Below are 22,664 nucleotides of genomic sequence, written 5' to 3' on the forward strand. Positions count from 1 at the left end.
TGTTTGTGTTAATGAAACTATAATAATTTTCAGTAACTTTTCTTCCAGTGATAATAAACATTCTGGATCTGCTCTCTATGTGTAACTTAAAATATTAACATATATTTTTATAGTCTTTCTAGCTGAATTTTGGAGAATTTTTTATGGTAGTTCCAAAAATACCAGCTACCATGTTTATAGTTTAATGATAATGGTACTATTTATGGTTTAACATGATTAGTATTTTGTATACTTTTCTACACAAAATGTTTGCTATTTTTGCCTATAAAAATGATTTATTTTAAATCAAGATATATGTGTGTTTACATTTCCTTTCGTATGAGCTTCACCCCATTGGTACATGTATTTTATTTCCAATGATTACGAGATTAATGTACTTTCACCAAGAGAGATTGTGATGTCTACAAAATACATACATTTTCCTATAAATTATTTATTTAAAGTGATTTAAATCGAGATATAAATTAACCTGATTAAAATCAATCCACCTTGGTTTGAGATGAAGTTGAATTGGTTCGGTAGCTTATGGAATACAAGTGAGAGTCTGGGAGTTGAAGTGTGGAAAGTTTCCTTGCTGCGTGTGTTTATGTCTAGCCACTCTGAGGGAGAGCTCGTGGAGTGAGATGCTGCATCTTAAGAATTATTAAGGAAATATGTGAAGGATGCTGCAAGGTGTAAACTTTTCTTTACATATATTTGAGAATAACATATGCATGTTGAATTTTATATTATTTGCAGCAAAAATCCTCCCCCCGTAACTTTTGATGGATGCGGTCCGCACTATTACGTCCCTTGTGGGCACCCCTGGGGCAAAGTGCATGTTCACGAAATTATATTTTAAATGACGAACTCGAGCATCCAACTTATACTCTGTTCCCGGAATATGTGGAGCAAGGCCGCGCATAACGGCAAGAAAGGGGAGCAACGCAGAGAGAGCTGCTGAAAAGGCTGGTATCTGCAGCCACTTCCCATCGTTGCGCAGACACTTGTTTTCGTTCCCTTGCTCCAGAGATCCCCGGGACAGAGTAAAAGTGCTGTTAGTTTTAAGGATTATACTTCATCTCTCGCGGGCACATATAACGTATTATTTCCTGAAAGGATTACTTGCCAAAAGAGAAGAATATTCTAGCACAAAGTGCAAGTGACTTACGAATCCGCACCAACCGTGGAGGAAGGACTGGCGGAGGCCCGTGGTGAGGTTGAAGTCCTCCGAGCTATGGTGCACCTGGTGCTGCGCCCACAGGATGTGGACCTCTGCAACGGGAGAAAGGTTGGGGGTTCAGTCACCATAAAACAACACAAACCTTTCAAGGGGAATTAAGGTGTTGATGCCAGGCTTGTTAAAGGTCCAGGAACTTCAAATAAATTCAATTCCGGTCCAGGAGAGAAAATCAGAAAGCGTAAATGGGTTATGGACCATAAAGAACCTTTTTATCTGTAAAGTATTCCAATTTTTTCCGGATTAATTTAAATACTGTCCAGGAACTTTTTTCAATGAAACAATATGCAACTTTTACCGAATTCACATTCTGCGAGAAAAAAGGTTCATGTCCTGCAGCGGAACCCAATAGAACCCCTTAGAATTTATGGGTTCCTGGATGTTTAACAACCATGGTTTATTCAAAATTGAATAGAGATAATGATGATGATTATTATTATTACAGAGCAGATGTTAGACAAAATGTCTATATTTTAGTCACATTTGTCATAAAAATGATGTCATAAGTTCATGTCAGTGCATTAAGGTTGCGGACACGAAAGCAATTTTGCTTATATTGCCTATTTTAGTGTATAATGCCTGTAATGATTTTCGAAGATAATTTTCCATTTCATTAGAACAATTCAAATGTACAGTAGGCAATATTTTCTGAAGCGTTATACTTTCACTCCCGTATCGTAAAAACACTTCATATTTTCCTTATTTTTTCAGCGAACCACAATTTCTCTCTGGAAGAATGTTTTCCACATTCGTGGCTCGTTTTGTAAACCGTCAGTCACCAACTGAAGTTAAAGCAAGCGACGCCATCCGTTTCTTAACCTGCCAATCACTTCTCGATGATAGAAAAATGTGTTTTCCGATAAAAGTCAAAACTCAAAAGTGGAAAATTTGAAGAAGTAACCTGCTGTCATGTGCAATTTCAATGACTGCGAAGGATTAGCGCCTGCCGACAGTGACATAGTGCTCTAACGAGAATGTGAAGCATATATTAATTTTCTTTGGGTTCTGTTCCGCTGTATGAATTAGAAATTCACGTGTACTCACGTACGTAGTCTTAATTTAACAGCATTATTTAAAGTTGTATTTATTTGGTAGCAAGTTTTAGTGCCATATCAAGAAACTAGGACCATCAACTTGAGCAATACATTTTCAGTTTAAGGATCCAAGCTAGTTGAATTTCGCACGTACATTCTAAAATTATTCGCCCATTACCGATGCGAAAATTACTGTTTTCAAAATATGCTTGTCATTGATCCAGATTACTAATCCAAAGTACGAGTCTAGCCTAGTCGTAACCAAGTCTAGACACTGAACGATCCACACCCTCCACATATACATACAAAACGCCCCCAAATTAAATAAAAATCTATAGAATGATTAAGCCTGTAGCATTTAGTTTTCTTTATTTGTAGCATAGAGACGAACAGGACTGTGTTTATTCACTAAAGTTGTGCTCCAAAAGTGAAATATGTTATTTGTATGATGTGTGATGAAATGCAAGTTTATTCTAAGCAAAGGTGAGAAAAAAAAACAATTGTTATCCAAAGGTCGTGTGTATAGGCTATATCAATTACCAGAGGAACCATTACAGATAATAGAGTAGGCGTTCGTGATGTACCAGTCAGGATAAATCAAATCACTCTGTTTCGAAACCGGGTAATTTCTTTCAGGTTGTTCTATCATCTGTTCTATATTTTCATCAAATCCATACAGAACAAAACAATTATTATGTTAGTGCAGTACTTGAGGGAACAATGCATTTAATACTTCTATGTTGCAAAGCTTAAATACACTGTCTTGCATTTCTTAATTAGGGATGAAACTTGAAAGAATGCAAGCTCTATGAAACACATTACACGCGTAAGGATCGACCTAATATCAACCCGCGCATACTTCCCACGTCATACACCACACATGTTCAATCAGATTAAGAGAGATTAGATTCATAGGAGGAATGAGTCAGTGTCATTTCTTCCTTATATTCAGTTAAAAGCTTTGTTGCGACGGATCCGATTCTGAATGTCTTCTGCACTTCCCTTTAGAAGCCATAATTTGGTAATTCAGTCCTTTCCCTAATTACAAAGTTAGTGCCTATAAACGCTCCTTATGTAGTCCACCTCACACAGACTTTGTTCTATAAACCTCTTGAAAGCAAGAAACGTGCGTGGAACAATGAAACATCCACATTAGAATTTTTAAAGCTACAAATAATTTACGGGATACAAAATACTTGTTTACTGTTGCATAATACTCAGTGCATTTTTATTCCCGCAGAACTTACACAGGAATTAATGTCAAAAAAATGTAATGCAATATTTATTAAATAACAAAAGGTTCTTACAGGTCCATCTGCTGAAATCTTTATTTTTATGTACATTATTATTAGTAACAGGCACAGGTACTTAACGCAAAGTTGGTCTCCCCGATGGCGCAGTGTATCGTCGTCGCCTTGTAATCAAGGGGTCCCGGGTTCGATACCCAGTGGAGGCACATACTGGTTCGGACCCCACTTTAAACTGTAGGTCCAGTCCCGATGAGCTTTACTGTGCATAAAGTGGACTTAAAACACCAAACCAACCAACATAACAGCTGTGTGTATACAAATTTTACTGATCTTAAATAATAATGTAAATAAATAAATAAATACGGTAAAGAAATGTAATTAAACGAAGTTAAGTAAATTAAATAAAAAATAATGTTTTCTTTTACCGAAACATGGGTTTATTTATCGAAAGTGTAATATTTCACAAAACAATAACATCACAATTTATCTGTCACTTCATCAAAAAGCTCAAAGTGACATTTTGAACTTCAGTGACCCACTGCCAAGGAGTGTAGTGGCCTCGTAATTTGAAAAAGGTTTTGTTGAAAATATCTTTAGGCATGACTCAGCAATACATAATTGTTGCCGAGAATTTGCCTTCTAATTTAAACGCATACGTAATTTTGTAATGTATTGCTTTTTGGGATCAGACATAGAAAATGCAATGGGAAACACTTTACTATTTACTATCTCCGGTCATTGCATTATTTACAAATGCATCAAGCGTTGTGGTGGGCAATTAGCCTCCTACGTAAATAGTGTGTTGTTCTTTCTTATCTCTCTCTTTCTGCGTGCGGGGAAGTGGAAAGGATAGTTTCGAAATGTAGAAAACGAAAGCTTTCCCCATCACCTTTGATTGAAACATTGAGCAAATGGACATTTCGCTTCATCAACTATCGCTATCGAAAGTTGCAGGTTCGAGTTCCGCCAGAGCAGGATATTCCTTTCTGAGTATGCTTTCATCAATTTCATCTATCATCTTTCATCCTCACGATTATACTAGAAGGGCAGAAGAATATGAGGAATTACAAAGAAGCTCCATCAGTGAACTCACCGTGGCTCGCCCTGTGGACCCAGTAGTAGCAGAAATCGACGGCCAGTGCTGCCAGGTACCACGTCCACGCCGAATCCCAGGGCAGATTTACCAACCGGAAGTGTTCGTAGATGTAAATGTACAGCACGTTTTCGGCTCCTCGAAAAACCAGTCTGAAAGAGCATAACAAAGATGATCCTGCAGTTACATAGCAAGTTACATTCGATTTTCAATTTAACTATTTCGTTAGTTATTTCTTTCCCTATAGTTCGTTAGTTACAATAATGACAGAGTCTACTGCCACGCGCGTGTCAGCAGCAAGAATAAGCGTCAAATTTGCTCCTGCCACGTAATTCGTCTGCTAAGAGGATGTTACAAATAATAAGAACAGATGGAGACGAGAAAATACAAGTTTATGATTAGTGGGAATGAATGTACAGGTAATTTAGAACCTTTTCTTTTAGAAAGCATTTAGCGATATTATTTTAATGCTACCAAAACCTAACCTAACTACGAGAGCATTTAGTTTTTTTATTAAAAGAATGCTAAGGGACCTAATCTTAAAACGTTTTTGTGTAAGTAATCGCTACAACTTCACAGTATGTGTTACAGACGTAATTGCTTACATAGCATGATGAAATCACGATAGAACAAAGACCGAGTCTACTGCCACGCGCATCTTTTTTGAGGTTCCAGCAGAAAAAGAACGTGGCAGCAGACACTACCTACAATAATAGTTTTGTTCATATTTTTTAGTTTATAACTATTAGCCTGGAAGCTAGAGTGATCCATGAACAAGATTAATCAATTTTCGAAGATGAATTTCTTGCAGAAAATTTATGACAAAGAGTTGAGTTTACATTGAAATTGTACAACTATAGAGCGACTATAAACAGAAGAACCTTAGGCCAAAAAGCCTTCGCGCATCTTCCCCTCCACGCGTTCAACACGGTCCATTAGGAAGAGTGCATCGTACTCGCACAGGACACGCGGTTCTGCGCAGGTTCTTTTGCCTGTGGTCCCACTTCTGTAGATTTTGATTGATTGATTGATTGATTAATTTGGTGTTTTAAGTCCACTTTATGCACAGTGAGGCTAATCGGAAGTGGACCTACAGTTTAAAGTGGGATCCGAACCACTATGTGTCTCCACCGGGTATCGAATGTGGATGAGTGACGATATAATGAAATTGATGAAAGGACACTCCAATGAAAACCCATGCCGGAATGCGAACCCTAGATCCCTGGCGTCGTAGCGCGCTGTGCTAACCACTCCGCCACGGAGGGGGGCAGTAATAAGAGAGAACCTCTGACGTACTTTCCGCTCTCGTGGATGACCCCGTGGGCGGCGGAGGAGACGCCGTCGTTGAGCCTCACGAAGGGCTTCCCCTGCAGCCACAGGACGGCGTTCTCCAGCACCACGAAGGCCAGGAAGTACGGGAATGCCTGCAAGGAAGGGAAGTACAAGAATTACAGACAATATACTCATAGAATATTCAATTATTTCATTCATACTCAAAATAATTTTCCTACGTAAATAGACCATCCCGAGTTTCATTACCAAGTTTTGGCCACCCCGCTGGCGTAGAGATAACGTCGTCGAATTTTAATCAAGGGTTCCCGGGTGGAGGCACATGACGGATTCCACTTTAAACTGTAGGTCCAGTCCAGATTAGCCTATATGTGCATAAAATGGACTTAAAAATCACATCAAAACAATTACAAGATTTCGTCTTGGGCCCAATTGGTGATTTGACCTTCGACGTGGATTCAGAGTCATTGCACATATACCTCATCCCAGGATCTTTTGTCATAACATGATAGCATTACTGGATTCTTGTGAAGTAGAAGTAGTTATACTTTATTTGTAACACAATGCTTGCAGAATGAAATAAATAAGCTTAAAAACTATTTTGCTCAGGCGAAACTGTAAAAAAGAACAGAAATATTTGACATAGAATCCTCTCGCATTGTGTCATCAGCTAATTAGTTACCATTGTAACAAATCCAGGATTCCATTTCCGGTTTCGACTTACTTGGTTGTCCACCGGCAGGGCAAATCAACTTACGAATAGTGAAAAATACTGTGAGTGGCTAGAATTTATTTTTATCTTACTATCAACTTTCTTGACTTCAATTACAGTACTTTATTATCCAATTCACTGTTAATATTCTATATGATGTTATTCCATTTGTATTTTATTGTACTTTCTTGTTCAATTTCTTTGTAATCGTGAATTTTATTTTATTTGTGCTAGACTTTGTTTTATTCTTTTACAATCTGGAACATTTTTGATCTTTGTTATATAATGATATCCAGGGGTGCCCACAGGGGGGGGGGGGCACGCCTGAGTCATGGGAATTTTTTTTGGGGGGACAACATTTTATACCAATTCCATATATATCTTCACACAAAAATGGTGGGGGGATCGTATCGTTTGATTGAATTGTTATTGATTTTTAGTTTTGATTATTATGTACAGTTTTTCTACTTGCCTGTGGGTGATCGTAGCGATAAGGTTGAAATGAAACACCACCTCTTATGTCTTTAGAATCGGTTTAAATAGAGAGGGGGGTGGTATTCGCATTAATACAGTACAAGGTTAGTCGAACAGACAAACTGTACAGAATAAGGTTGACTAACAATGGCAGGGAGCCTATAGTATCTAAAGTAAACATATATTACTTAAATATGTCTGTATTATACAGTGACGCAACTACAGGGAGGCAGGGGTCGTTCCCCCCCCAACCTTCAGCGGAATTCAATTCTAGGGTAGCAAGGGAGGACAATTGCAATGAGGAGCAATTGCTCCTTCGATTTTAAATTTTATGCAAATATAAATTCATTTTGTAAAATTTTCTTGTTGGCTTCGCTCGCATTCTCTGATTTTCCCGTTTTCGTCAAGTTCAGAGCTGTAGCTAAGGGCGGCGGGAGTCGGTCATGGGCCCCGAATGATCTAAAAAAAAGTTGTAAAAGAGAGATTTCCATTGCGTCCAGTGAACTTATTTGCGCCCTATTAAATCAATATTGTTTTCAATTTCAAAAATTGGATCTAAAAATTTTCTTGATCGCTTTGCTCGCATTCTTTCTGGAATGTAATGTATTAAATAATGTGTGTTCTATATTTGTATTGAATAAGCTTTGAATACGTACACAATTTAGTGTTAGCTTGTTCCATATGTATTTTCTATTTTATGTATCTCCATGTTGCATATGTGTAAAACATATGTTCGTACATGAAAGTTACATGTATCTTCGGAATGCAATTATCATTCATTTTCTGCCATTCAAAAATACAGTTTGTGTGCTTGATTTCCATTATTAGCTAATGTGAAATTGACTGTGTTGAAAAAATATCTAAAATCGTTTGTTCCTAACAAATGCTTTAGCACAGATTTCTACTCCCCTTTTTGCGTAATTTACAAGGATAATAACGTCTCTTTGATCCTACTACTACTACTGGTAGTAGTAGTAGTAGTAGTAATAATAATAATAATAATAATAATAATAATAATAATAATAAAGCCATTATTAATATTATTTTTATTATTATTATTGGTACGTTTATTCTGGTATTACTTGCCCTCCACCCCAGACAAAAATGTTTGGTTGCACCTCTGGTATTATATTTTTCCGCGAATTTTGTGTGACCAAAATAATTTGAGTAATTAATTCGGCATAAACGGGGGGGATGTTCTACCTTTTTGTGGGGGAGTGCGTCATGGGCCTTGGGGGGGGGGGATGGGCACCCCTGATTATATCTATACTTTTTATAATACTTAATCATGCCCTTTTGGGGGGGGGGTACGTGCCCCTCCCGCAAAATCCGCTAATGCTAAAACCTAATGATCTCTTCCCACGTAGGCACAGGCTATCGTCATGCAGCTACGGCGTCGAAGAGTAATGTCATTCGGAGCATGGCTGAAGGTCAAGTTGTCCTTTTCATCGGCCACGATGAGGAAGGCCTCGGCGGCTGCCAAATTCTCTGTCAACAGCGAAGGCTGCGACACTGCATGCATCAATGACGTTGCAACCAGGTTTATTATCTTTCGGGTGATGTAACATTTCCCGTCTATGCTACTTTTGGCCTTAACCGGCCGAGTGCAAGATCTTGAGCCAGAAGTATTAACACCAATGTTGCCAGCTCTATTGATTTATCGTGAGATTTAATTTCAACATAGCTCATCAAATGCATCTCTATTCGTGTTGACTTTTTTGTAGTTATTTAGCGTCCCTTTTGTGCTACATTTTAGGCAAATTGCGACTATGAGGATGAGTGATGATAGATGAAATTGATTAAGGAACATGATCGATGGTGCGTCAACTTCAAAATTGAGCATTAATATTTTCAATCACTTTGAATGTTACGTCCTGAGGTGAGTTTGGTGCATGTAGTGTTGGAGAGGATAGTCAAGTCATTTGTTCACGGTTTCATTTCAATTTTAGAAACTCTCAAAGCAAAGTGGATGCTTTCTTCTAATGTACATTTTGAGTACACCTATATTTGAACTTTATTATATCAGAGCAGAAATTATAAAGTTCAGCTCACTCATCTTCCTTGCACAATGAGACACAGCACGCTTGGCTAACATATTTGGTAAATACGTATAAAGAAACAGATTAAACAGATGGTTGTCATTTTGATTTCACTGACAAACAATGACATTTTAACAAACGAGAGTAACCTTTCTTTGCAGATTTGAGGTGCTGAATTTGATAGAGACATTAACTTTTCATGATTGGCTTTTGTTTTCATGTTATACAGTGAATCATAACAAAATTATCTAAAAATGTATGTTTTATATTTAATGCCTTGTATACCTTTCATCATTAAGAATTGAGATATCATCACAAAATTTTATTCTTCGTCCAACATTCCTTAAAAATCTTCATGCTGATACAGCGAGAGTGTGTCCTTTCGGGCTTGCCAAAAAATCTTGAATTGTTTTTCGGCACTGAAGATGACTTTTTTTTACGGAAGTTCATGGTTTGATGCAGAGATTGAACTTGCAAATTTATTAATATTTAGGCCATTACAAAAAGTACACAAATTCAATTTTCTGCCTGACAGTACAAACCATTCGAATGGAAGCTTTTAATGGACTCTTTCCAAGACAAGTCTAATAGTTATACCATTACATAATGGAAACCGTGAGTTTTGTTTCAGTTGCATACGCACTTTCTGACGATTCGTAAGTCATTGCGATGATAGTTGGTCTGCAAGGAAGGTACACCAAATACTGTTGCTTTAAATGTGAGTGGGAAAGCTGTTCTAGCATAAAAAATATGATTGTGAACTGCTAGTCGATCCCAGTAAAGTTTTGCTACCACCGTTACAAATCAAGTTGGTTCTCACAAAGGCATTTGTAAGAGCACCGGACAAAGATGGACCAGTATTTCAATGCTTGTGCGGAAAGTTCCCAAGCCTAAGTACTGAGAAGATGAGGCAGGGAGTGTTCATTTGTCCACAGATACTGCAGCTCCTGAAACTCCAACACTTTTGAGAGTCGCCTTAATAATCAAGCAGTCGTTTCGGAGAGTATAATCATTATCCTTAGGAAACAAGAAGTCGAACAATTATAAGGGGCTTGTGGAAGAGATCATATATGCTCCTACAAGAAACTAGATGGGAAAGTGTCATTGAAGATGCATTTTCTGAACTCTCATCGCAATTTCTTCCTTGAAGATTGTGGTGCCCTGAACGATGAACACCAGACCACTTCTGCTATGGGTCAGCAATTCAAAGGCATCTGGAATGATTCTATGTCAGCAGATTTCTCCTGGACCTTGCGGACAGAATCACCAGACACAAGCGGCAGTCGAACAGACGCCTTGCTTCCACAAGCCTTTATCACGTATAACAGAAATATAGATTTATTTTGTAAACTAAAGTTAATGTAGAATTTCGACTGCAATTTTTGGATCCAGAAGTCCAAAGTCCAAAACATAAAGGAAACTGGCAATCGTCTTTGGTATATTAAAGTTGTTTCTACAACTAGAGAGTTTTCTATTAGTAGCTTGACTTGTCAAAATTTAATATTACAGTTTAATAATAATATGTTGGGCTCCAACTGCGGGACGGCATAGATTGAAGTCCGCTTGAGTTCAGTCTCTGGGTTTTCGGCCTGTGTATAGGACCAGTGGCGACCCACTATCGCAGGGGGCCCTCCCCCCCCCCCAAGGCCAATAGCGCATCCCCCCAAAATCATGTCATGCGTCCCCCGCCCAGAAATCATATCATTCGCGCCCTCAAACCATATCGTAATCCATACAAAGTATTTAATTGCGACAGCGTGTCACCGAAAGTAAATCTTTTTCTTAGCCTTACTGAACTTAACACTATACTTGATCTGCCCATCCTCCTTTAACAGGGGTGCCGATCTCTCACGACCGCCCCTAAAATCGTTCATCATAATCCCCCAAAATGGTTTGGATGAATACGTAATTATTATGTCTATTTGAATGAAATAGCATGTTAAACTGTCCATTGTTTGATTATCTAGAAAACTTAAAGCTAATACTACATTCATTGGTTAAATTTAGTAAATTAAATTAGGTAAATATGCATTTAAATAGTGTTTGTGAGTGTGTTTAACACAAATTGTTACACAACTTAAGATGAAGATAGAAAATTCAACCTTGGTAAACAGAATAACATGCTCCGGCCGTATGACCGATTCAATTATTGTTTCACGAGACATTACAGAACCCTAGCTAGAAATTCTTAAGCCCAGGGCGATAATATAATACAGCGATGAATATCGAGAATATCGCTTATGTCTTGTATTGCAGGTATAGTATAAAACTTCACAGTAAGGCGCCAAACACACATTTTCTCAAGACAATATTTCAGGCTTTCAAGAATATTAATTTAATGGGGTGTCAATACTTTCTTAGGATTCTCTTTTGGCACGTTCGGGGCTGAAACCGTGTGGATACCATATCGCTAAATACAGTCTCACAAATATAATGTTCGAACTCTCTCTCCACTACAGAAATCCCTTGACAATCTAAGATTTAATATTTAATCAAGAACTTCAAATCTCACACCTTAAATATACATAATACTCAATCCTACCACCAAAATTACCATGCCAATTTTAGACTTACTGTTGATATTATTGAAGAGTGGATGTTGCCTCCTCCAAAAAATAAATTCTCAGTCTGCACACCAGACAAGAATTCAATGCTCAATCCTCCTCTAACTAAAATACCCCCCCATAATCAAAGACCTAGAGTTGGATACTGTCCCCCTCCAACGTCTAATTCAGAATCACCCTGAAATCCCTAATATTTTGATTGAGTTGGTGTTTTAAGTCCACTTTGTGCACAGTAAGGCTAATTGGGACTGGACCTACAGTTTAAAGTGGGATCTGAACCACTATGTGCCTCCACCGGGTATCGAACCCGGGACTCCTTGATTACAAAAACCCTAATACGTAAGAGTTATATATTTCTCCCACCCCCTTTCGATAATACCCTTATACACTTTCTTTTCTTCATCTAATGAATTAATTATGGTGCATTTAAGGCGTACAATTTTTACATATATTTTAGAAAAAATATATAAATGTTGAATTTTATATTACTTGAAGGTATAAAATTACCCCCCCCCCCAAATCTCGATGGCGCAACCTGCGCCATAATCCCCACCTGTGGGCACCCCTGCACCATCGTGAGGAACTTGGGGAGTTACGAGTGAGTAGCGTAATCCCGTCTCGAAACTCTTCTATAACGGCCGAGGATTCGACGTGCTGACCCCACGTCACTCCATTACTGGTTGAAGATCTCCACACCTCTAGGCAGGATTGTTGCAGGAAGACTGGTATAATCGGGAGATAGACCAAGGCCCTTGCGGGCTTTAGAGCGACAAATTATTATTATTGTTATTATCTTTTATTTACGTTTTCTACCTATGCACACTAAATTCAAATTTTCCTACCGGAACGTTATGCGATGTTACTCCAACGATTTGCAGTGGTTAAATTAAATCTTGTAAAAACACTATGTAACCTGTGTAGAAATAATTATTTGTTCCATTTTTTACTCTTGACTTGCAGCCAGAAGAAAATGAGAAGCTTTATGAAAACCACCCTTAAATTCATATAAATGGCACTACCTTGAAAAAAAACTTTGCGTGCTGAATTGTTTATTGATTTTTACAATTATTTGGCTTGTCCGTGGCGAAGTGGTTAGCACAAAGCGCTACGACGCCAGAGGTGTCGGATTCGTATCCCAGCCTGGGCATAGGTGTCCTTCATCTATTTCATCATATCATCACTTATCCGCATCGTCGCCATTAGCCAAAAGTAACAGAAAAGCGAAGTTTAATAAAAAAAGTTAAATTAAATCAAACATTTGAGGGTGTGTTTGAATGGTTCTATAAAAACGGCAATTTTCTTCTTTGGTGGGCTTAGAATATAGGGAAGACCGCTGTTATAAATAAGTAACTATATTGGAGGACACAATTCGAAGAAAATCGAGGACTAAAAGTGGTAAACGTTGTAAGTGCCAAAAGCAAAAGTGTTGGGAAATCGCATCGTTCCGCACATCAGCCCGTAAGAACGTGCACACTAGTGACCTCTTTGCACGCCCTTTGAACTACTTAGAGGGCTACCAGTCACATTTCACAGTTTAACATGGAAAACTGTGTTTAAATTATTGTGGCACTTACAGTGTTTACCAATTTTAGTCGTCAATTATTTGTAATCTTATTTTTGCAGCAAAAAGAATCATAGTAATACAAGCATTTCCACGAAAGTGTGAGGACCAAGTAAGTCACAATGTATCTAGTAACAATTCAGATTTTGCTGTTCATAAAGAGTCAGTGCTGCAGGGAACCTTTCACACCGAAGTGACACGCGAAACGTCACTTGCGAACAAACGGATCAGCAGCAATGTTTCACACCGCAGCGGCAAGACATGGCTTCAGTGTGAAATGTTCCCGAGTTGAAGATCGTTTAAATCAAAGTGTCCTGCACTGAAGCCTCCGAGGGCACAAGTTGGGGTTTTATTGGGCCAATTGAGCGCGTTCATGAGAGACATTGAAGCTGAATGGCCGAACCAGGGGACTTGACTAGGTCAGGAATTCTCCCTGAAGAGGGCGTAGCATTCGTTCGCCGCCAGGAAAGAAAAGGCAACATAAAGTAGCAAAATAAGCAATTGTCAAATTAACTTAAGGACTTAATTTTCATCTTCCAAATACATTTCCCTTGTTTATGATTTTCCAAATCAATGTGAGAAAACCTATAACTAGCATTTTTTAGTTGAAGAAAATATTTTTTCTGTTTAATATCTGCTAACGGTCATCTCTTTGCATTCAAAGAAACTCTACGCTGATTCTTTTCAAATTACCCTGGCAACGCTGACGCACAAGTTCAATGTTGCGTAGATGAAGGTTGGTCGTTAGTTGTTCCTTACACTGAAGGTAGGTGTCGTTGTAGTAGCGGAGGTTCCAGTCTCTTTTTTTTAACTTCGGAAGTGAAGTAACACATCGAAACCATTAACATGCACAACCGAGTCCACCGGCTGACAGAAATCGATTGCTTCGTTTGTTGCAGGGAATTCCTTGCAAGCGAACAGGTTTGCCTTCATTATTTACGGAACAGGTCAAGCAAGGGTGTTATTGCCTGCCAAGATATCTTAACAAAGGTGATTTTGTGGCGCAGTTCCACACCAGAGTCCAATCATTTATTCTTCCTGCGACTTCTCTACGTTCGTTCAGCCAGCGCCTTGTCGAAGAATAAAATAAAAGGTTTAATCTTTCTACAATGCAATTCTAGCACAGACTGTTTGGCACGCTTTAAAAATGCATATTACTGGAAATTCGACTGCAATCAATGTATAACATCGAGAACTTAAGCTACGGACACACGAACTATTTTATCTACGCAGGTTGTAATGTTAAAAATTAACGCATATCGCTACATTATGGAATTATTGCATGTGCACGCGTCAAGGTATGGAGTCAGTATCTCACCACTGAATATTTTGGGTTCGAGTACCGGAATTTGGGTTAAAGTGCTTTAAGTTTCTCATCCAATCGCGATTAATCAAATGTGGCAGAAGAGCAATGCAAAATAAGAAAAGTTTTATACGAGGAATGAAATCAAAGTTGAAAGTGATAATCAATGACAAGTCCAACAGCGATATTTTGAACATAGATGATGGCACTCTGGGAAAAAAACGAGAAAGGGGAGAAGAACTTTATTCGTTTGGTCTCTTAATTTCCAAGCAAAGTTCACAGAAAAAAATCACTATTTCATATTTTTCACAGTAAACAATTCTTAACTTATTATAATGATTCAGAAAATGAGATTTTATAAAATACGAACTTCTTGTGTTTCCTAGCACCATCTCAAAACTGTTTAACATTCCAGTAATGGAAACGAAGAAACTTAGTTTTTAGAATCTCGTTCGAAAACTATGTTCCGCAACATGAAAACAGTTTCGTATAAAATATCCTTGGCACTACTCCCGATTGAATTTTCTTTTAAAAGTCTCAATGCACCGAACAAGGTCGTAGGGTTGCATCACGAATTTTGAAGGTATAGGTTGTAGAATTGTGTCATGTCTACATCTGTGTATACCAGATCATAACAAGTAATTTACACCTATACATTGGGCGAGACGTCATCCGAGTTTCAAAGGCAACAGTGACAAACGATTCCATGCAGCTCAGTTGGTAGAGCAATTGCCCGGTAGGACAAGACGCGATAAAAAGTTTCGGAGCGAATTTACAATACCGTACCCCTCCCCGATTTTTGTAATATTTCGGATACTCACTAAGCGAGTCTTCCTAATCACGAATTTGAAGTTAAAATTTGATGGTCACGTGTAGAAATTGCAAAATAAGTGAAATTGAGTGGTCCGCGATCGGAACAGAAACCCTAAATTTCTTCACGAAAACAATGGTTTTTCAATATTTTACGTTTTAGAACGAAATTTTAACTGTTTGCCTAACCTAACCTAACGTTACTGTGAATCGTTTGTGGGGCACCGTAAAAATTGTCAGTTTCGTAGCACTTGAGCGACAAATTTTAACTACACAATCGTGATCAAGTGTCCTAAATTATTGACTATGGAAATATGAACGAATGCCCTGTATTATTATGTACCCAACTAAAAGTTACTAAAAAAAACTTACGAAAGAAAGAACTTTATTTCCTACCTTCAAAGTATTTTCTTTCACTTTTGGCTAATCGCAACGATGAGGATGAGTGATATGTCGAAATTGATGAAGGGACATGGAAATAACACACATGCTGCAGACCGGGATTCGTCGTAACGCTCCATAACAACAATACCGCACGAAGTGCTATGGGATTTCCACAGAATGCGCCAAAGAAATAAGTTTAAAAAGTGGACTTTGAACCAGTGTTGTTAATGGTCCAGGAATTGTAAGTGCATTGAATTCTGGTCCAGGGGAGAAAAAAAGCAAGCGTAAATAGGTTCTGGATCGTAAAGAACGTTTTTATATGGAAAATATTGAAATTTAAGGAATTAAAGGAACATTTTTTTCCGGATCTATTTAAATACGGTCCAGGAACTTTTTTTCAATGAAAGAATACGCAACTTGAACCGAATTTAAATTATGCGAGAAAGAAAGGTTCCGGTCCTGTAGCGGAACACAATGAAACCCTTTAGAATTTATTGGTTCCTGGATTTTTATCAGCTTTGCTCTGAATAACGCTTTGTACTTACCTTTGCTCGGGCGATGCTTTAACAGAAATAATACTTAAGGAATGTGCATGCGTACAGAAAGAAGGTTTTCGAAGAAGTAACGAATGAACAAAGCGTCAAATCCTATGCAGTCGGGTTTCATTGCGCAGAGGCAGACCAAGTCGCGGCTTATGGTTTGATACACTGCGTATACAGTTGATAAAGTGTACTTCAGTTTGCCTCTGCAGGATCTAATCAGAGCACGGAGTGCCACATGCATATGCTGCGAACTTCTAGGAAAAGCTTTCCACGCCTCTGCCACTTTGGCTAATGAGGATGAGTGATGATATGATGAAATTGATTGATCGACTGGGATAACCACTCCGCAACGGAGGTGGACATCAAAGCAACACTATCGGACAATCAAGATTCAAGAAATATGCAAGGTTTGCGCTTGCTTTGGTACCAGAAAACGGGTCACACTCATCGCACGCAAATCAGACACCTTCGCGTTCACGTGTTCGTGTTCTGGCTGGTCGGTCGGGGTTACTTCTTAGTATAAATACGCTGGAAATTTCGGGGCTTCACAGGGGCTTCTTATAAGAAAACTAAACCTTACAATATATTCCTCACTTATGTCAGAACACGAACGTGTGTGGTTTGCGTGCGATAACTGGTTTCGTATGCGTTCGACCTCTCTTGTTTTGCCTATGCGCAGTGTTCAAAACAAATATTTCTTCATCTTTGCTGAGAAGTGTATCTTATTACTCCGCAGACAATATTTCGTTAACTCAAGCTTCGAAAATTCGTCTGAATGTGAGCATTTGGAGTACTAACGTCGTTTGAGTATTGAACTACGGAATCGCTGACACACTTTTGAAGTTCTTTCTCCGATCATTTAAGGAGCACCGAAGGACAAATGAATGATGTCGGCAACTTCTTTCATGCCTTGAAAATGGGAGCTTGAATGTGATATAGGGATCCCACGTATCGCACAAGGTTCTAGCAACCTTCGTGTTCTGACGTTAGCGCGGATTGCTTTCATTGTTAGGCTAAATGCCTTGGTTGTTAGTTGAGGCTTGTTAGGTTTGGTTCCAAATTAGGTTGATGCATAAGATTGTAGCGTTTGTTTTTGGAATGGGTTCGTTTATCGTTAAACGTTCTTCATCAGGAGTGGTATTGTTGTGCTTGCGAATATGCTTAGAATCTATCAGATTTGAAGGACGTTAGTGATATTTGTGGACAAAAGAACATGACTGTCAAGTAGAAAAAAAAACTAATACTTCCGGCATATTCTTTTGTTTGAGTTTAACAGAGAACAAAGCGGTTGAAAACATTTCTGCCGCGTACGGGGAGAATTTCTACGGAGAAAGCAAAGAGCAATTTTGACTTGGGTGATTCTCCACGTTCAGGAAGACAGGCTTTGATGAAAACTGTCCACGATGACGCACCACGTCAATCAAGCCGAGAATTTGCAAATGTCTTCTACGGATAAGCTGCCCATGAATGTTTCCCTCACTGACGACATTTATTGCCAACAATTCAGATGCCTCGTAGCCGCAATTCAAGAAAAACGACTAAGAAGACTGCATCAAGTGGTGCTGCAACACGATAACGCACGCCCGCACTCTGCTAACATGACCAAGGATGCAATTCAGGAGTTCTGAGGTTATTCCACATCCTCCTTACTACCCCGATCTTTCACCGTATGATTTCCACCTTTTCAGTTCTGTCCCAACAATCTTCAAGGAAATTCTTTGCTAGTGGTTGCTAGAGTTATGTGCAATAAGTGAGACCAGTGATATACTGCAGTCAACAACGGGAAGGAAGACAGTCGCACGAAATCTCTCTTCGGAGACACCCAGTCGGGGGCCAACTCGTCGAAATATGTCTCTGCACATCTCGTTTCTCATACCGGCAACGTCCGTGCAGGACCCCATTTCCTGCATAATCACTTCGCGTCTGTAACCATCTCATCATACTTTTGTTTCTTTCCCTGCATCAAATGGAAGGAAGTCCTTTTGCCATTGTTGAAGGTCGGCGTTGGGAACCTGGATAGACTGAAGTTACGTGTAAAGATGTCAAAACGTTTTCTTGTTTGACCAAAATATGGGCAAATTCGTACGATTGTTACTTTTAGCAGTTTATGACACCCATGACAGCTTGTTTTTTGGGTCCTGGTCACCGAAAGTTGGGGGCGGACGCCTTCAAGGCATTAATCCACTAATGAATTTTGAATTTTAATTTAAAATTTTGGGTGCGTCGGCGCGTAAGCAATTTTGCATCCGTCACACTATACGGACCAGTCCCTTATCATAGAAAAAGTAAGAGCATTTCTGAAAATTAAAATATCCTTACCTGGATTAAAAGCTGAGGCTGTACAGGGACACTCAGCACAAACAAGGACAACACACACACAGACACACCACACACACAGTCAGTCCTACGAAGATTATACTGGCCGTAGGTGCAGACGCCAGAGCCTCGTTAGTCTGCAAAATGCAGTCCAGGGTGTACTACGTGGAAGGTTCAACCCTTACACCCCTAATCCACCAATGAGAGTCTACTATAAGCAGTAATCGACACATCACCCGGTTATTTGCGTTTAATAGCTAGAGCACTTACGCGTCTCGGCGGACGTGGGAGTTGAGCGATTCACTCAACACAGACATGCAAGTTCCAAGTTCGAATCCTGGCGTGTGGAGGGATGTGACCTATCTTCAACTCCATCATTTACTCCTCTTATGAACTATTAACAACAAGAGTGACGGGAAAGCGACGTAAAATAGGGAAGAGAAATAGTAATACAATAATTATGATACCCAGCTGAAAATGGAATGTGCTCCCACCGGGATTATGAGACGACACTATTTCCACACTCTATCGCGGTAGCCTGGTGATGAAACATATGGTGTTTTGTTGGCGTATTTTATAAGTTCCAAGCAACTAATTTATTTCACAATGAATTTAACTTTGACGAGGATGAGGCTAGTGACGGGCGTCTTTTCAGTGCCGACCTCCCTGTCGGAGTGGTTAGCACCACGGGTCCTGGGTTCGAATCTCTGCCTCGACAGTGTCCCTTCATCAATTTCACCTTATCACCCTCCAACCTCATCATCGCGATTAGCCAAAAGTGGCAGAAAATAAGTAAAATGAACCAAACCAATCAAAGCTAATCGGGACTGGTCAGAATTTTCAATCAGTATCCGAACCTGTTCGATTCCTTCAGCGGAAATCGAAACTTCTATTCTTGAACCACGAAGCGTAATTTTAAAGAGTAGGATATGTGAAGTCAATTTGCATTGAAAGTGCGAAAGAATGAATGATTTGCTTTATTTTACTTCCCTTTTCTGTCACTTGTGGCTAATCGCGAAGAGCGAAGATAAGGATGGATGGTTATAAGATGAGATGAACGAAGAGCATACACAACACGACCGAGAAAATACTCTGGTTCAATGTTCCAAAACTTTTTGCGTGCTTCGATAACTGGCGCCTACGCTGTAAAGTTAAAACATTCAATACCGACAAAAGCCAACTATTAATTATTTCAAGTCAAAGACATTATAAAATATATCAAATCGAGCACGGAAGAACTGAAAAGTGACGAAACCGAAGTGAAGGAATGTTATATTAATTGGTGATAATAATTTTACGCTGTTAGCTTAGGAGAGAGAGGTTTGACGCTGATAGCAATGTTCCATGTTTTTCTAAGGGTGCTAATGTGACGTTATCATTTGCGTGTTGTTTCGCCGCTTGAGCGTGCAAAGAACGAATAAAGAAGAGTGATAATACTCCAGGATAGGTTTTTTCTACTTCCGAGAGCCATACTTTTGGATTAAATACCTCGGTTAGTTTTGTATTCTGCTCAGAGGAACGTAGCCAGCGGAAGGGCTGAGGGGGCTGAAGCCCTCCTCCAGGAAATCCTACAAATATATAATTTAAATAGTGTATAGTGGTAATTAATTTTACTTCCTTAACAGGATTAAACATCGAGAAATTAAACTTTTTCGCCTTTAGATGGCGGCTGCTGATAAGGGGTGAGCTCCCCCTGAAATAAAATCCTGGCTACGGGCCTGATTCTGCTCTATGATACAAAACATCGAATTATATCAATTAAAAATAACTCGACATAAAACTCCAAGATGTACAGTATGTCACTAAGAATGTAAATACAAATAATAATTAGAATGCAATAATAATAATAATCACTCAGTTTAACTCGAGGGTACTGTTCCTACACACAGTTCGCACATGCCACACCAGTCTTCCGAAAGTTTGTATTTTTGGAACTTTTCTACGCTGCTTGTGAACAGTACGCACTGACAAATGGAAAAGTGAAGGCCAAACAGTTTGCCTGGCCGCGTGCCACTTTATCAATAACACGAGATCGCTACGAACCTTTCAAAATACAGAAACAACACGTTACAGCACTGAAATATCCCAGGCGCATTCGACGTTCCGCTCCCTACCTGTCGGTAGAAGTCGGGCACATGCTCCGGCCTCTCGAAACACACCTCCTTCGGGTCCACCAGGTAGAAGAACTTCCCGACGGTCTTGATCGCTTCCATTGCGTCAAATCACTCGCACGTCGCCGTCGACTGTTGACTCGATCTGCTCGCTTGGCCCCGCCCCCCCGTGGCGCTGCAAGCCAGAAGCACTCTCCTAGGTCGTCCGCTGTTTGCACCGACAGATGTTTTTTCGCCTTGGTCGGTGGCCGCAAACAGAAGAACTAAAAACTATAAACAAAAACAGATAGTCGTTTCTGCTAGCCACGAAGTTGGCTCGGAAGGAGAGGGAGATGGCGCTGCTTGCGAAAAACTGTTTGTTTGGAGATTTTCATTTAAGCCCAGTTTATGCACAGAAAGGGTAAGCAAGACTGGACCTACAGTTTAAAGTGAGATTCATCGTGTGAGTGGGTATTTGTTATTAGAAGAGTCGGACTTATCGTTGACAAGAATTAATTGTAGTTACTGCTGCATAACATAATAAGTATATTGTAAAATCATATAGGAATGTAAACTAAGATATGGCTGTTATTTTCATGTCACTTTGTAGGTATTAAATAAACAGATATCTACAGTAAACGGTGGCTTAGTCGGTAACGCGTCTGACTACCATGCTAAAGGTCCCGGGTTCGATCCCCGGCCGGTTCAAATCCGGGAACTTTTCTAACGATGGAAGCGGCCCCGGCGCCCACCCAGCGTCGAATAACATGGGTACCTGGGGGGAACCCTGGGGGGTAAAGGCGGTCTGGGGCGTGATGCTAATCACATCACCCCCACTCACGACCGGATCAAGAAAGTGTGATGCGTTACCCCCACACCCCCTATATGCCTTCATGGCGTGGTGCTAAGCACAGGGGAGCACTTTACCTTTACAGTAAACGTATTTTTTAACAGTAACAGTTGAAGTATTTTAAAACCGTAAACATGTAACAGTGTCAGAATTTTTATTGGAGGAAGGTGGAATGTAGGAGGACCAGGGTAGGAAGGTGGCAGGGTTGAAAGTAAGGGGTGCCAAAATGCACCTCGGCAGGGTGAAAATTTTATCTTGAGCTGTCTCTGACCTGGTCCTACAATTTAAAGTGGGATCGGAAACACTATGTGCCTCCAGGGGGTATCGAGGAAGAGAAAAAAAAGGTTTCCACTGCCTATGAGAATTTCCAAGTTCGAGTGAAATGGAAAATGAATGTCAACCTAAAATTATATATTTCACACATAAGTACATTTCAGTCACAGTAATTTATGTTAATTATTAAAAGAGCTTGGAAGGAACATGATAACTTCAAACTGTGAGGGTAACGCTATTAAGGCGAGAAAATACCTCGTTTGAAAAAAGAATCCTGGAAAAAATGTTAGAGACGTCCACGAATGTCCGGCTACTCGCATGGAAATCTTTCAACATGATGGGCGCTAAGTTAAAAATGCAAGAAATCACAGCGAAATGACAGTGACAAGTATAATTCCTTCATATTATTGTAATATTGTAAATTGTATATTCATAGGCAGATGTAGCTCCCCGTAACGGAGTGGTTAGCACATCGCGCCACAACGCCAGGGTTTCCGGGTTCGAATCCCGCCTGGGCATGGATGTTTGTTCCTCAATTTCATCATGTCATCACTCATCCCCATCTTCGCAAATTAGCCAAAAGTGGCACAGAAAGCGAAATAAAATTAAGCAAATCAATCAATCAATCTTAGGCACATGTAAAAATATTTTCACGAATATTTACAGCATGTGCTGTAATGCTGTAAGAACTCACACATATTATACATAACAGTTGGGCTGAAAAGTTCGTAGGCTAACATAGTAAAAAATATTTTTTTGACAAAATTCGATTTTATTATTCAATATAGTTGCCTTTGAGGGCGATGCAACGATTATAGCGGTCATACAATTTTTCGATGCCATTTTTATAGTACGATTTC

General features: G+C 39.4%; 1 protein-coding gene across 2 annotated transcripts in view; it reads right to left on the reverse strand.

Moving 5' to 3' along the window:
- The window catches only part of LOC145982234 (alkylglycerol monooxygenase-like), a 51,823-nt gene extending 30,976 nt beyond the window's left edge, over positions 1–20,847 (reverse strand). Inside the window, exons 1-4 of one of the 2 annotated variants that reach the window (XM_083115804.1) lie at positions 20,706–20,847; positions 5,893–6,020; positions 4,597–4,748; positions 1,151–1,254 (exon numbers count right to left, since the gene is read on the reverse strand). In XM_083115804.1, coding sequence (XP_082971930.1) covers positions 1,151–1,254; positions 4,597–4,748; positions 5,893–6,020; positions 20,706–20,804 — 483 coding nt within the window. In that variant the 5' untranslated portion in view covers positions 20,805–20,847. The remainder of the gene's footprint in view (positions 1–1,150; positions 1,255–4,596; positions 4,749–5,892; positions 6,021–20,705) is intronic. The other variant, XM_083115805.1, reaches the window with a different exon arrangement.
- Positions 20,848–22,664: the final 1,817 nt, after the last annotated feature.

This window comes from Lepisma saccharinum (assembly GCF_977018435.1).
Source record: "Lepisma saccharinum chromosome 15 unlocalized genomic scaffold, izLepSacc3.1 SUPER_15_unloc_1, whole genome shotgun sequence".
NCBI classification, from domain to species: Eukaryota; Metazoa; Arthropoda; class Insecta; order Zygentoma; family Lepismatidae; genus Lepisma; species Lepisma saccharinum.